We start from the raw sequence: 16,827 nt of genomic DNA on the forward strand, positions 1-16,827 counted from the left end.
TTTTTTAAAATCAATTTGAAGATTTCTACTAAAAGTTGAGATTACATCTCCAAATTTGATATGGGTTTGAAAAAATTCATGCGATTTACTTATTATTGTTGTTGTGGGGTTATCTGATATGGGTTTTAAAATTTGTAAACCATGTATCCACTTCATATGTATTGAGACTGATCCGGGTGAAGGACTGGGTTTGTACCCAATCCTCTGTAGGGATGGCCTTCTGGAGAATACCTGCACACCAAGAATAATATCAGACCAGGAGAGAACTGGGGTTGATCCCGGTTTAGCCCCTCCGATGGCTAAGTTAGAAACTATCTTTGTGGAGGAGTAATGCGCTCCTAGCCATATGACGCAAAAGAGGTCGGGTCGGTGGCTATGGTGCTCTGGCTCGACTTTGCCTTTGATCTTGCCCATCTCTAACTGGGGGCTTTCTACCGTCCCCGGTATCGAGTGCTCGGGTCAGTGTATAGATAATCCTGCCTGCATATGGTGAGGTGGCGCTCTCCAATTGGTTCGGCCCATAGTGACGGTATAGGCCATTAACAAAATTGATTGCAGCCACACAAATATTTTTAAAAAGAATGCTATTGTTGATATGCATCGAACAGAAAATGCAATCATATTCAACGTTGAAGTAAGAATAATGTGCAGAACTTTCTGGTTGATGACTTGAGCATCTCCACCCCAAAGGGCTAAGGCTAAGGTAAGGGCTGCCACTATTCATGTGAATAGTGGCAGCCTTGCCATTTGTGGTTCCACCCCAAAAGGGTAAGGCTAAGGCAATTACTATTCACTCAAATTTATTTTTTATTTTTTATACTTAAGCCATTAATTTTGATAAAATTTTCGATTGCCAAGTGTTAATATTTATCGTAAAATTCTCACCTAAAAATTAAGATAATATTTTCGGATAAAATTTTGAAATTAAATTTGGTGTGTAAAGTGAATAATATTGGTAGGTATGTATAGAAAAAATTTCCAAATTTTTTTGATTTTTTTATATATTTTTTGGCCAAAAATTGGACCACCGTTGGATTGGGCAAGATTTTTTTTATCGGAGGCTCCAGGAGAACGCGCCAACATTAAAAAAAAATTAAAAATCAGCCGTTGACGTCAGCGCTGACCCACCAGCCCACATTGCCCAATGGTTACAAGCCACGTGGCTTCTCCTGGAGCCTCTGATCACACGCCAACAGTAAAAAAAATATTTGAAAATCAGCTGCCGACATCAGCGGGCAACAGCCCAGTCAATTTCTGCCTGTGGACTTGCCCGGACTTGTGGCTCTCATGCCTTGCCCGGGTTGGATTTCCTGCGCTGGAGTATGAAACTGGGCAAGTGCTCTTAAAGTGGACTTCATGGACAATGGCAAGTGTAGCTTGTGGAATACTTGGGTTTCCATTTATGTCCATTTATGAAGGATGGGGCAAACAAGATTGATATTTTTCTTCATTATGAATCATTTGCCGATCAAGAGCTTTGAAAGAGGCAACAAATATGTTCTGGTTTTTTGTCATTATAATGTTTGTAGTCTTTTTGGGGTGGATGTAAGCTTTTCTATTTAGATGAATAGTTGTTAAGGTCAACTTCTGCAATTTATTGAAGTTCATAATTAGCTTTCCATGATTTAATTTCATATATCTTTAATCACGGCTGATAAAGGTTTAAAGTTATCAATTTGTTGTTAAAAGTAGAAAATATTGATTCGTTCCTTACTAGCTTCTTTCACAAGGGTTTTTCCTTTTTTTTTTTTTTCTCTTTTTTTTTTTTGGACAGAGGGCTTTTCCTTATGTGCTTGTACAGAAATTGTGGCCTACAATTCATGTTGCTAACAAATTCATGAACCAGTCTCGACCAGGGTACATGGCCATATTGTTGAAATCCAAGTGAACATCTTGCGCTTAATCCAAGAATCATACAACAATGAAGACAGAAAGCAACTCAATCCCGAATGGAATGAAATAAATATCGCCCAAAAGAAATCCATATGCCTGCTCAAGTAATATCCTCTAAATCAACAGCCAAGAAACAAGCCAAGGCTCGATAGATTACCACAAACACTGTTGGAAGTTTGAAAGCAAATGTCCCACATTGGAGAAAACAAAAGCTCCTATGAAACCGGGATTTGTTCATGACCAAAATGAACACAACCGCATGAACTTAAGTGTGTAAAGATAATACATGTGTGGCGTATTGTCTCGGTTTACTACAAAACGATGAACAGTTCAAGGTTATGAATTCCACTGATTCATTAAGTAGATCCGATACGTCTACACTAGGAAAAGTTCAAGTCCAAAAGACACTTATCCTGATGTATATTTTATCTAATTTCTTCTCCAGTTTTTGAATCTGCATGTTTTATTTTCAAAAACATATTTGCATTTCAAATGTGGGGTATTGTTGGAAGTTTGAAAGCAAATGTCCCACATTGGAGAAAACAAAAGGTTCCACATGCTTTATAAGTATGAGACCTTAACACCAATTAAAAAAAGGTTGGGTGGCTGATGGGCTTGGTAGTGAAGACTATCATGATTGGCTTGTTTGATTAATATTAATATTTAAATAATCATAATATGATCTTTTTCCTGAACTATCTCATACTATTTTAAAATTACCTACTGTATTAGAGAGAAGCACACCAACGTTCGCCAGAATTCAACCTTTGCTCATAGTTCAATAGAGTCGGATAAACAACAATTCAGAAAGACTTGCACCATCTAACTGACCCTAAAAAAAATTCGAACCTCATATATTCCATTAATTCTTGTCTAATAAAAAATAACTCACATCTAACTGACCCTAAGAAGCTATACAGCTTAGATAACCTTAAAATGGATCTCTGTCAATGCAATCATACAACACCAGAAATATGTTGAACACAAGTAAAACTGGATATCTTTTGCCACTACTCACTAGGAGTTCAAAACATCATCCTGAAAAGACAAAGCAAATGAAAATAATTAATTCAATTATATCAAGAACAGGCAAATTACATAGGTAGAATATGACTTTACTTACTCAAGATATATTATTACTTTGAATGCAAGCTCCATGCCAAGGAAAAAAAGTAATATTTAATATTCTTGTGGCTACAATCAATTTAAAACCCATATCAGATATCACAACAAGAAGTAAATCACATGAATTTTTTCAAACCCATAACAAATCTGGAGATGTAATCTCAACTTTTAGCAGAAATCTTCAAATTAATTTTAAAAAAACTCATGTCAGATACCAGAACAACACAACAATAATAATTCACATGATTTTTTCCAAACCCATATTAAATATGGAGATTAATCTCAACTCATATTTTAAAAAACTTAGAAATCTACAAACCCAGATCGAAAAACCCTCGTACATCTCCAAATCGACCACCACAACCCAGATTTCGGGAGGAAAAAAAACCACGACAATGGATACCTTATAGAAATAGAAATCTCGCAAGCTCAGTTGGAAATGGTGGGTCTTCTCTTAGGCTTGCAAGAGGCTCTTCCTCTTCCTTCGTTTCCCATCTGAGAGCTTGCGTGCCTTAGGTCTTCTTCAGCGTTGGATGTGTCGGGTTATTTAGCAGAAAACTAGTTAAAAGATGTAAAACAATCTCAGCCACACAAGATCATTAAAACAAATCTAACAGTTGAGAGCCCCATCCCTCAAATAACACTATTTAAGAGATTCCTCAACTGAAGGGGACTATATATATATAAAATAAGAAAGCATCTTAAAAGCCCTAGAAGTTAAAGCCATTTCTTAAAAGCCTTTTATCATTTATTAAGTAGGCCTTAAAGTCCTTATCAAAGCCCACAAAACACACTCCAACTTTCCCTCTTTTTTTTTATAATTATTTTAAAGTCTGATCCAAAACAACGTCGTTTTGGTCAAGATGTTAAAAAAAATAAAAAAATAAAAAAAGAGAGAGAGAGAGGTGCGCAACAGCACAGCAGCGCATCACAAAAAGACAAGCTTGGTTTAGGCAATTTGTCAAACACATGGAGTGCACCACCAAATGGTCAATATAAAGCATCTCTCAAGGTTTTTCAGGCGAAGGGAAGTGCATCTGCACCCTCTTATAGTTTAGAGTATCGATCGATTGTATTTTTTTATAAATAAAAAAAATTACTCTACTGTGAAGGGATATATTAATGTCGCATCGGAACTGTATATCTTTTAGATACGGCCCATCTTCCTTAAATTATTCGTAGATGGTAAAAATGAAGTTATCCAAATATATTGGACAACTTTTTGTTGATTTAACTCACTAAACTAGTTTAACATAATCCTTTTTTCATTCTCCTCACCACTAGAGTTAATCCCAATACCTAATAATGATATCACCCTTTTGATTATTGTGTTTTAACAGTCAGATTATTGGTTAAGAAGTCATAATCTGTTAAAATGAATACATTAAGCAATTAATATCACATTTATGCAAATGGCTCTCAAAAGTGTAGAACTAACAGGCAACAGGGTCATCTATATCAATTGGAGAATTATATATTGGACTCACAGATGACACCTACTATATATAGTAAACATATCAATATTGTGGGACATAATCTTTTGAAAAGTTTTTCTGCGTTTGTCACCATTGCAATCAAAGGAAGCCCCACAAAGTATGTGGACGGTTTAGAGCCAAACTCATACCAATAATATCATATTTTAATGCAATTAATCACAACACTCATATTTAAATATTTTCTTGATTCCAAATGAAATCATTGTTCAAATTTAACTATGATTTGGAAGTTGGAACAGTAATGTTTAGCCCCAATTTTAATTATTTCACGATGAAGTCAGAAGTTAAGATCATCCATGTATAGTTTCACTTGAATGAAACCATAAATAAATAAAATATATTTATTTTCAATTTGAGAACATATAGTATGTTTCATATTATCTCATAAACTAATTTTTATTTTTATTTTTATCAATAGAGCATCTGCAATGGTGAGGGTGATTTCAATTTTATTTCAATAAATTGAACTTTGGATTTGCAGTGGTGAAGTTCAGTTCATTTCAGATATCAATATTTCATTTTAGGGATCAATAGTTCATTTCAGAGGTCAATAAAATGAACTATGAAATGAAATTCATTTCAAAAAGATGGTCCACCATAATAACTTTACAGCCTCTTTCTTATTGACATGGACAACATTAGTTTTAAAGTTGTAAGCTATTAGGGCATCCACAATCATGTTCTCTATTTTTTAGTTAAATTTTAGCTAAAAACATATCAAAGTTATTTTAGGAGCTCTCTATAAAATTTAAACTTCAATCATACTCTAGTTTAGGGAGTCATAAATGCTATAACTCTTTTTTGATTGGTCCATCTCTATTTTTAAAAAAAATAGTTAGCATTAAATAAAGGTTTGAAATACTCATTAAATAAAGCAACATTAAATTATAGGGAGCCATTAGGAGTCCTTTATCTCTCCTCAGATTTAGGAGCTCCTAGAGGTCTCCCTATTTTAGGAGGTGAATAGGGAGTATGGTTGGAGTTGTATTTTTACAATTCATCCCTAAAATTTGTCTAATGAGGTGGTTTAGAGAGCCCATTGTGGATGCTCTTAAACTACATCGCTGAAAATGAACTGCAGTTCAACTTAATAGCTGCCAAAAAAGTTCAATAAAATGAACTATTGAACTGAGATGGATTTGCAGTGGTGAACTTTGATATCTTTTAACGTTGAGATGAGAAATACGAGTAGACAAATCCATTTATAAGTAATGAGAGGATTGAGTATATCCATTAAACATTTAAACAAAAATAAAAACCTTCTTATCTCTTTCTAACACAAAATAAGTTAATCAAAATCAAGAATGATATAATAAAAGGGAGGTGTTATTGACACTCTTGGAACGCTATCCTATGCTTCTCACCATTGTTTTTATTCTTTCAATATTCATTTATTATCTCAACTAGCAAAATTATTTTTACTGAATAATAGTTATGTACTCCTTCATATTAGAGCACCTCCAGCAACAAACCCCAGCCTTGGCAGGATAGGGCATGAGCTTAGGCAAGAGCTTCCAGCGGGCCAAAGGAGCCCGGGCAAGGCGTGGGTCCCACGAGATTGGACCAACCCGAAGGCTGTTGACATCATCGCGGTAATTCAAATTATTTTTAAAAAAACTTTGGCCCGTGCAACACGTCAGCGCTGACGTCGGCCAACGGTAACAAGTCACGTGGCGCGTTCTGGTTGCTCCGATGGTTTTTTTTTTTTTTCCAAATCCAATGGCTGGGCTTTTTTTTTTTAGAATTAAAAATGTGAAAATTTTTAAAAAATTTACCAAAAAATTCTGAACTTTTTTCCTATAAATACCTACCATTCTTCTTCACTTTCAACACCAAATCCTCATACAATTTCATAAATTATATTATTTTTCACTTTCTACACAAAAATTTCATCACAATTTTCATTTTTATTCACCATCTTGTGGCATCTTCCATTGAAGCCGAAGGCACGTGGGCAACCATGGAAGATGTTCTCTTGTGTGAGAGTTGGGTCCATGTTTGTCATTGTCCGATCACGGGCAATGAGATGAAATTCGCTCACATGTGGAGAAAAATCAATGCCGAATTTTGTGAAAGATTTGGTTCGAGTCGTACGGAAATGGCATTGAGTGGTAGGTGGAAAATATTGAATAAAGAGTTGGAGAAATTGAGAGATGTGTTAGCAAAAGTGAGATACAATGTTCGAAGCGTTGAAAATCTTGGCAATGAGGTAAATTATTTGTCATTTTCATTTTATTAAATGTAATGTCCTATTTTTTTATTTTTACGTTTCTTGCATTTCCAATATATTTTAAATATTTTATTAATGTGTCTTGCATTTCTGATATTTTTTTGTTAATAGATTATGCAAGCACATATGTGGTTTGGTGCAATTGGACAAGGCAAAAAATCTTTCAACCATCAAGAATGTTGGGAGGTGGTGAAAATTTTATCCGAAAAATTCATTCGAATTATGAGCTATGAATTTTATAATAAATATTGACACATAGGAACCCAAAATCTTATCCGAAAATATTCTCCAAATTAATTGTTTAGATTTTTTTTTAAAAAAACAAAAAGTGAATAGTATTTGCCCTTTGTCATGACAACAGGTGGAAACATACCTTGCTTTTTGTAAGGGTTGCCACTATTTACGTGAATAGTATCTGCCCTTGCCTCCCCTTGCTCTTTGCCATGACAAATAAGTAGAAGTGCTTTTAGCTCATTTATGTTCTACTTTGACGATTAAATTAATAAAATGAAGATTGAAAGAATAGAATAAAAATAATTATACAAACTTGTAACTACCATCTAGTAATGGAGTGCCCTTCTTTTCACAACTCCTACAAAGAGTTAAACTCTATTTATCCATTTTCCTTTTACAAATAAAAAATAAAATTGTAAAGCTGAGAAAATGGTGAAACTGTTAATAAATTTAATTACAATTAATAATATAAACAAACTGTTAAAACAGATATACAATTAAAGAATTGAAATGGGTCCCTGAGAGAGTATGCGTCTGCGCTTTGAAAATCAAAATTGAATAACAGCTGGACCAGAAACTTGAAAACAGACAGAAAAGAAGGCTTAAGGAAGAAGGGTGTGGACTTTTGGGTTTGGCTGATAACAACTATTTTGTGCTCTCTGCAAATCCCGTCCGTTGTTCAGGTTCTCAAAGCGCAACATTCGACTGTAGCTTTTGCTAGCTTTTTGCCCACCAAAACCCAACCAAATGACCGAAGCTCCAAGCTTGGTATCTCATCCTCTTCGTCTTCTTCGGCTTTACCTTTTCTCTCAACTTCACTCTGCAACAAGCTAAAGAGGGAGGTTCAGGAAGGCTCAGAGTAAAAAAAGAAGCTTGAAAAATTGGGAGAAGAAGAACAAGGAGCTGATTTGGTTTGGTGGGTAGTTTTCTGATTGACTAAAGAAGCGATTTTTGTTGGTGGGTTTGGCTATGGCTTTTGGTTCAATGTTTTGTTGTGGAAGGGGCTTTGGTCGGTACGTTAATCATTCTTTGTTTCCGAGCTGAATTTGAAAATTTTGGTTTTGATTATTTACTGCTGGTTGGTTTTTTCTTTTTTTAATTCAATTTTGTTATGTAAGTAGTAGTGGAATCTGATTTGGAGAAATCTTTCGCTGTGGTTTTTTGGATGATGAAATGAGAGTTGAAGTGGGCTTAGGTTCTGGGTTTAGCTCAGATTCGAAGGATGAGCTCATTGGTGTTGGGAAGAATTAAGTGCAAATTGAAGTGTTACCATTTTTTGATTACCAGAGAAACAAAAAGAAGAGGATTTGCATTCTTGGGTTTTCCTCAGATTAAACAGAGAAGGAAAATGGGTGTTAGCAAGAGGAATTTATTGATCCACATGTCGGTTTCAAAGTATAACGAAGGAAAAAGAGAATAAAGAGTTAATATCGGACTGGAATCTTAATGACTCAGTAAAACAGATTACAAACAGGCATCAATGAACAGATGATGGTTGGTCTTTTGGTCTATCCCGTTTCTAATGACTTGTCCACTTACAAACATTCAACAGTCAATCTATCGTTTTAATTTGTTTTTCTTAAGCAAACAAGAAAAAAAAAACTGGAATTTACCCCCTTTTTTATTTTTATTTTTTAAAATTAGATGGCCTCTTTGGTATCCGTTTCGGGTTGTTCTTGGTTTTTGGTTCTGTAGTTTCTGCTGTTGTGTGTCTGCTTTTAGCAGTTGGGTGTTTTCTGAAGAAAATTACTATTTCATTAAGAAACCTAATTTGGTATTATATTGATTTGATGGAAACCTGATGTGCAGAAAAGAAGGAGGAAAGAAGCAGCCAACATGGAGGGTCTTTTCCTTGAAGGAACTCCACGCAGCAACAAACAATTTTAATTATGACAACAAACTTGGAGAGGGAGGGTTTGGAAGTGTTTACTGGGGTCAGCTTTGGGATGGATCACAAGTAATTACTAATATTTTCAGTTATATGTCAATTTTTTATATTGTGAATTCTGCTGGTTACTCAGTTAAGTTTAGCATCATATACTTAATTGATTATAGTTTTGCTTCTTCTTTTTTGGGTGAAAGAACAAACAAGAGTTATCATTCTTGATTCTACTATTTTTAAAATTTAAAAAAAAAAAAACCATAAATCAAAAGGATACTGTTGGTTGATCGTTGGTTTTTGTTTCTAAACAATAAAAAATTTTATTTGTCTTTTAACTTTAGATTTCTGATATCTCATTTTGTTTAAAATTCTCAATTGAAATGATTATGAGGATGGCATAAAGTGGGCTAATATGGTTATAATTTTTCCCTGATGTTTAAGTGCTAGTGTAGATCAAATGTCTGGATGAGGCATTAAAATGGTTATGACTGAGGAAGAGACCACTTCAGTGTTTGAGCTTGTAGTTGTGGATTCAATAATATTTATGGATCTTTGCCATAATCCTAAGGGCATGGTTGTAGTATAAATAATTACTACCTATTTTCTTCATAGAATGAATATGTGGTCAGACACAGCAGTAGGTATGCGATGATTTAGATTCTTCTTCTTGTAATGATAAATACACTTGTATGCTCTATCAATGAACTACTTGTGCCATTTTGTTAAGGATACAGTTGTGAAACATTTTAGGTACGTATTTCCTTTTGTAACATGTAATGACTAATCCGAACCAAATAAATTTTCTTTTCTTTTTCCTTCATTTTAGAGAAGCTATAAAAACACTAATTCTTTTAGTGCACAAAAGGCTGTGAGAATTGCATTGAACATTGGAATATAGTAAGAATGTTAGATGGTGAAAGAGACTATGGGAGTCATAGTGCTGGTTGGTTCTCAGGGGAAGTGCTTCTTTTAATGCACAAAAGGCTGTGAGAATTGCATTCAACATTGAAATATAGTAAGAAGATTAGATGGTGAAAGAGACATGGGAGTCGTAGTGTTGGTTGATTGTCAAAGGAAGTGAAACTACCAACAGTGTTATGTTCTGGAATTTTTTGAATGACACCTGAAGAACATGGGGAAAAATTAGTTGCAGCTAGATTATTGAAACTTGGAAGGGAAAGATAAGAGGACAGGTGTTATGGCTGATTAGGGCAAGACGTATGCAGCCAAATCCTTATTTCTAGAGAGGCCATTTCTTCAAATCAAACCTTCGAACATCAGATCACTTGGAGCAAGCCATATTGTTGCTCCATGGTGAACCCTCATACGTACTGCTGGTTAAAATTATTATTTCAATTTGTTGAATTGCATCACTGCCATGAGGATCTAGCAATAAGAAAGAGAAGGACATGCTTGTACAAGTTTTATCATGTATATTCAGTTGATTGGTGGAGTCCATTACTTTTTCAAATAGCTAAGGAGTGTATACCAGTTTAATTTGGCATAGAATAGTTATAAGTCACTCCAGTGTTCGTCAGGATGAATTGTCTTCAGTTTTATTTGGTCACTTTCTGTGCTAGACATAAAATCATAAGTAGGTGCAGACACCCTGCCTGGTTGGGAGCTTCCTAGAGAAGCCCAGTTGAGACAACTGTGCTTAAAAGACTGATTCCAATATCTTTATGTACTTATATTCTTCAATCTATTAAACAGGGTTGGAAGAATGTACTTTGTGTTGGTCAACATTGTGCACTTCAAAAACATTTCTACAAAAACAAACTTTTATTGAGGTCCTTAATATCATTATGATTAGCATCAACTATAAGTTTGTCAGAGTATGTTTCTTCACCGTCTTGAGTGAGCCTTATCAAGGAGTTGATATTTTTGTTCGAGTAATCTCTTAAATAGTGATCGCAAAGTATGAGTATAGTTTTTCTCTAAATTTTAATCATAACTAAAAGTAGCTTCTTCAAAAGGGCACCTGTAATTACTTCCCAGATACTGAGACTTCTGTAAATTATCAAAATTTTCTGAAATGCTTGATCTTGTTGTTGTGCATTGGTCTTTCCTTAAATTTTTTCTTCGCTTGATAGTAATCGGTGGAATTTCCTGTAGTGCTCCATCTTCTGTAGTGGTAGTGTTAATCTGTAGGCTGTTTTTTTTTTTTTGGCCTAAATTAAACCCAAAATTGTCTCTTGTATGGACTATTTATAATTCTGAATGATATCTCGATTCAAATTAATTCTCAATGAAATCTATACAGATTGCAGTTAAAAGGTTAAAGGTCTGGAGTAACAAAGCAGATATGGAATTTGCAGTTGAGGTTGAGATATTGGCACGAGTTCGGCACAAGAATTTGCTCAGTTTACGTGGCTATTGTGCAGAAGGGCAAGAGCGTTTAATTGTATATGACTACATGCCAAATTTGAGCTTACTTTCTCATCTTCATGGGCAGCACTCAGCTGAATGCCTTCTTGATTGGAACCGGCGGATGAATATTGCAATTGGATCTGCTGAAGGAATTGCGTAAGTACTGAACCCACATTTCTCCCAACTCTATAACTGTTACTCATATTAACCTCTTACTTTAATTTTCCAGCTATCTTCACCACCATGCAACTCCACATATAATCCATAGAGACATCAAAGCCAGCAATGTGTTAGTGGACTCAGATTTCCAGGCTCAAGTTGCTGATTTTGGTTTTGCAAAGCTAATCCCTGATGGTGCTACACATGTGACCACAAGAGTGAAGGGTACCCTTGGCTACCTTGCACCCGAATATGCTATGTTAGGGAAAGCTTCAGAGAGTTGTGATGTCTACAGCTTTGGCATTCTCCTGCTAGAACTTGCCAGTGGCAAGAAACCCATTGAGAAATTGAGTTCAACAATGAAACGCACAGTTACTGATTGGGCACTGCCATTGGCTTGTGAGAGGAAGTTTGATGAATTAGCAGATCCCAAGCTCAATGGAAAGTATGCAGTGGATGAGCTGAAAAGAGTTATCTTTGTGGCTCTGCTATGTGCTCATAGTCGACCTGAGAGAAGACCGACTATGCTGGAGGTGGTCGAGCTACTGAAGGGAGAATCGAAAGAGAAGTTAGCTCAATTGGAGAATGATGAACTATTTAAGACTTCCCAGGCCCCGGAATATAATGATGGGAATGATGGGACATCAGCAGCTGAAGATAGCTCAGATTTCATCTCAGAGGAAAAAGATGAAAAACAGGATTCGAAATAGGAGGCCGTTCCTAGGATTGGCCATAATGGCTGAGAAAATGTGAAAAGACATAGATGTGTGTTTGGATTTAAGGTTAAGGTAAGGTAGCACTGGCTGTCAATTTGTTAGAATTTCCAGGGATTATAGCTGCCTTTTTGTTTACAACCATTGTTTTCGTGAGTGCCGTGTTTTATCTGTGTGCATTCTTCTTGTCCCTTTGGCCTTCTCTTTTTGGTTTGTTTTGAGCATCTGAATGACATGAAGAACTGTTTTTAGTGTTTATTGGCTGTCATCAGTCCTCACTATCGCTTTTATACTAGTTTGGTAACTTTTAGTGCAAAAATACACAAGAAATGATTATGTTTAGCGCTGATCCTGAGTTCTTATCTGTTTATCAATTTACTATTTTACATCTTCATTCACATGATCATTACATGGACTGCCTCCTCCTCAGTCTGCATCATGAACCATATGGCTAAAATGCTTGCATACAAGGAGTGTTTATATAAATTATAATCTCTTTCTCACACCTAAAGCTTTGTGTCTTGGTTGTGTGATTTGTGAGAGGAGCGTTGTATTCGCTGGATATACGCGAGATCTTTTCTTTGCACCTAGCTTGGCCAGCGCTTTGTATTTTTTTGCGAAAGCCAGCGCATTTCTTCATGTTCATGGTGGCAACAAATTAAGATGCCAACATGATGGGCAACAACCTGGTCTTCCTTCAATTATGAAACACATTGTCACTCTAAAACATGAGGGATTATTATATCAAGAGGAACAGTTTTGTCAACGGCAATCCCATAGAAAATTCCCTTCTCTTTTGCGTGGTTGGCTGGTAGCCATGTTTGGCATTGAAAGTTGACAAATGTCGCACAGGCTTTGTCAACGAAGCGTTCTTCATTGGAAGAGTGTACGTTAGGTAAAGGCTTTCTAATTCTAAGTATGAATTTTTCATCCCATAAGATGTTGAATTCGGTTATTTTAGTAACACTTTTGTTTTTATTTTTTATTTTTTTAGTAACAATGAAAAGAATATGGTAGAGAACTAAAAACAATTCTAAGTAACAATGAACTTGTAGTTCAAGTGGTTAAGAGCATTTATCATGTACCTGATTTGATTTCCTCCTCTTTCAATATCAGTTGCATAAAAAAAAAAATCTGCATAGTTCTTTCTTCTTCTTAATTTTAATTTTACTTTGTTAAAAAACAAACGAAGAATCAGAAAAATCATAACATTGTTCGAAGGGCGGGGCATGTAGATCCAATATCCAATATAATAAGAAAGTTGTTGGAGATTAATCAATCTTTTTATTTCTTTCGAGAAAAGAGATTAATCAATTATAAACTAGATTAGTCCTTTCATGGGTGTGCCAATTAGTTTTTTTAATTTATAATTAAAAAATATAATGGGTAATTGTGTTCAATAAAAATAGAACTCATTGTTAACGAGGATTGGTTGAGTTGGTAATGATCGTTATATTCACTATCAAGGCTTATGTTCGAATCTTACTGCCGACAATCCCTCTTAATGGGTAATATGTAAAAACCAAAAAATGGGCTAAGACCCCTTTTTGTAAGTCCTCAAAAAGGCATTGGGGTGCCCTGGCCTTGGGATGAGGTAGCCTCCCCTCTCCCTAAACTTTTTTTTATAAAAAAAAAACCATTATTTGATTTGATTTTAAAATTTTAAAATTTTTTAATGGCTTGTGTTATTAATGGTGAGTATTTTCCTGTTTTAAAAGTCGAAAAAATAAAAACTTAAAAGACACTTCACGAAAAATATGTGTCATTAATAACACGCTCATTATTAAAATAAGAAACTATTGGGACGGATATTTAGCAAAATACAATTGTAAAAATAAAAATTAAAATTAAAAAAAAAAAACTTTGTAATGATGAGTTGGTTTTTTGAGTTTGACTCTTCCTAAAAATGCTCAAGTTATTGACCAAAAAAAAGAGCTCAGGTTTAAGGTGAGAGTCCAACCACCAAACACCAAAGAAAAAACAATGGGGCAAGTTCCGGTATTTGATAAATCTCTTTTTTTTTTTAATGACTGAAAAAGTCTGGCTCCTTAAAATTGAGGAAGAGCTCCTCCTTAAAACCAATGTAATGTTGACATGTGTCAAATTCTTTTAACTTTTATTTTTTTGTTGGAAACTAAATTACCATTATCATGCCTTCAATGTGGACCATTAGTAGGATCTAACGCTGGATATTGTCCCCAACTTTTACTGAGCAAAAAACCGCAAGACTTCTAACAGCGTGTTTGGCGAATTTCTAATTGTAGCATGCGTGTGTAGTTTTTGAGTTAAAGCTGTGCTGAGATTGATTCCTCTTGAATCAAATTCTTAAAAGTATAGCCGCGCGGCTATATTTTTTAAATACATTCAAATATATTAATATTCACAGATTTATGTGAATTTTCTTTTGGGTTATTGCAGATGGTGATTGGAACTGATCTAAATGACGAAGGTAGGTTGGATGTAGCTCAAAATGCGTAACTGTGTTCTGCTGTCCAACACTTTGTTACAGAAGCTGGAGAGCAAATTGTAGCAGTGTTTCTTAGAAATTCATGGGATTTCTTGCTCATAATTCACCTCATTTTAGTTTTGAATGTTCTCAATATTCTGCCATTTGGTGAAATAATTTTTCTAATATACTTTCATGCCTTGGCAAATGGATGGAGAAAGATGGGGCTTTCAACAGGTATCAATGGGAGGTCTCCTGATGTTTTCTTAGTGATGCAAGGAGTGAATCAATTTTTTTATGCAGCTCATTTTATTATGTTCTACATTATCTATGTATTTGTGAATGTAGGCCGGTAGTAGATAGATAGGGACCAACCTGCATATCGGATTTGTAAAGCTCAGAGGAGTTTATTCTGTTCAATAGCCTGAAGATTCTCCATGTCTAATGATCATTTAAGACATTCAGAAGCCCGAAGACGCACAAACACTGAAACCTCCCCCTTCTATGTTTTTATTTATTAACTATGGTATCAACAATTTCTTCTTTTTTTTTTTCCGCAGGTAAACTGTTGATACGTGCATCTAGATAAAGAAGGGTGATAAAGGAAAACTTTTAAGAGGCCATCTAGATAAATACAATTACAAAAATTAAAAATAATAATAATAAAAAATTGTAAGTCACACGTACGTAGCGCTTGATGGAAAAAAGGATAATTTTGTTAGAACTCCACAGTCTGCTCTTTTGACCCCACACTAATTTAAAACATGAATAACTTATTTTACCATTGTATATAATTACCGTTAAGGACAAAAAAATATTTTAAATAAAAATTAAATTTGCTCACTATACCCCCACATACATTTATGCAACCCTAGTCAGACTTATTTATCAAATCATCATGTTCCTATAACCCTATCAAGGTTTATACGTTTATATTCATAAAACCAGGTTCGAACCCATACATCCATTTTCAACAAAATCACAACCATAAATACATCTCTATACGCTAAAATACATCCAATTTTTGAAATATCACTGAGAAACATAAAATTACAAATCAAAATTGAAGGCTAACCTTGAGTTCTTCACGATTTGGGATTGGTGGCGTCGCAAAAGTTCTACAATAGAAGCTTGGCGTTTTGGAGGTGATGTGCCACATAAGCTGCCTCCTTTCGATGTAGTGTCATTTGTGATGGGGTTTAGGGATACTCGGGTTTGTGACGGGGTTTAGGGATACCAGGGTTTGCGATGGGGTTAATTGATGGGGTGTGAAAAAAAAAAAGTGTGATAGATTTAGGTTAGTGAGGGTAATTTAAGAAGAAATAATGGGTGTAGAGAGTCATTTTAAATTTCACTAAAGTGTTATGGGATGTAAAAAGTATGTGGGGTCTAAAAAGCAAATCGTGGAGTTCAAATAAAATCACCCATGGAAAAAAGATTTCCCGCAAGCGCATGTAGGGAGGCTAGTAGATAGATTATTGAAAGGATAAGTACTATGACATGTTTACTAATATGTAATTGGATTATGAGGAATTGAATTGAGAAGGAGTTGGATTGAGGATAATTAGATTCCGGATTTCTATTAAAGTTGTTTACTAAACAATATGTATTGAGGGGAGTTGGATTTCAGATTCCTATTGAAATTGTTTACTAAATCATATGGAATTGAGGCAGGAGTGGTGCTAATTATTAAAATGTCATCGTTGTTAGGTTAAAGTAGATGACAAATTTCAAAATTTCAAAATTTCAAAATTGTGTGAGGATATAATAGGTAAAAAAGATGTATTCATAATGGGTTAGTTTTTCAAGAATTAGAATACCACACCTCACCCAAGAATGGAATTCCTCCCAAATTAGGAATTCAATTCCTAATTTTATATGGGCCCCACTTACTTTTTAATTTTTTGATGTGAAATAAACGCATGAATCCTCCGTAAGTGAAATTCAATTCCTCATGAGAATTCCAATTCCTGATTAGTAAACACACTATAAATTGAGTCTATCCCACTTACTTTTCAATTCATTAAAGTGAAGTAAACGCAGGAATCCTTTATAAGTAGAATTCAATTCCTGATTAGTAAACACACTATAAATTAAGTCTAAATAATTGCCCTTAAGGTGTTGTGACGTTGTTAATGGGCCGGAATAAAAATAATTTGTTTATCCAAAAGCCCACACTAGAATCCAATCTAAAAGAAGCCCATGTCCCGAAGCGGTCTGGTCCTCGCCCCCCCGACGACCGTCACTTGCCACTGCCTTTTGTCTCTTTAGCAAAAATA

General features: G+C 34.9%; 1 protein-coding gene across 1 annotated transcript; it reads left to right on the forward strand.

Moving 5' to 3' along the window:
* LOC18783389 (PTI1-like tyrosine-protein kinase At3g15890) lies at positions 7,506-12,444 on the forward strand. Its single transcript, XM_007215519.2, has 4 exons — positions 7,506-7,991; positions 8,788-8,935; positions 11,124-11,386; positions 11,460-12,444. Exons 1-4 carry the CDS (start codon positions 7,948-7,950, stop codon positions 12,097-12,099), a joined length of 1,095 nt encoding a protein of 364 aa, XP_007215581.1. The 5' UTR covers positions 7,506-7,947; the 3' UTR covers positions 12,100-12,444.

The sequence above is a fragment of the Prunus persica genome, chromosome G3, assembly GCF_000346465.2.
Source record: "Prunus persica cultivar Lovell chromosome G3, Prunus_persica_NCBIv2, whole genome shotgun sequence".
Taxonomy (NCBI): domain Eukaryota; kingdom Viridiplantae; phylum Streptophyta; class Magnoliopsida; order Rosales; family Rosaceae; genus Prunus; species Prunus persica.

Excerpts from the sequence above, each read along its gene's own strand:
- LOC18783389 (XM_007215519.2), top strand. The coding sequence starts at position 7,948 with ATGGCTTTTGGTTCAATGTTTTGTTGTGGAAGGGGCTTTGGTCG. Across the intron at positions 8,936-11,123 it reads AGCTTTGGGATGGATCACAA|ATTGCAGTTAAAAGGTTAAA; the intron begins GTAATTACTAAT and ends AAATCTATACAG. Across the intron at positions 11,387-11,459 it reads GGATCTGCTGAAGGAATTGC|CTATCTTCACCACCATGCAA; the intron begins GTAAGTACTGAA and ends TTAATTTTCCAG.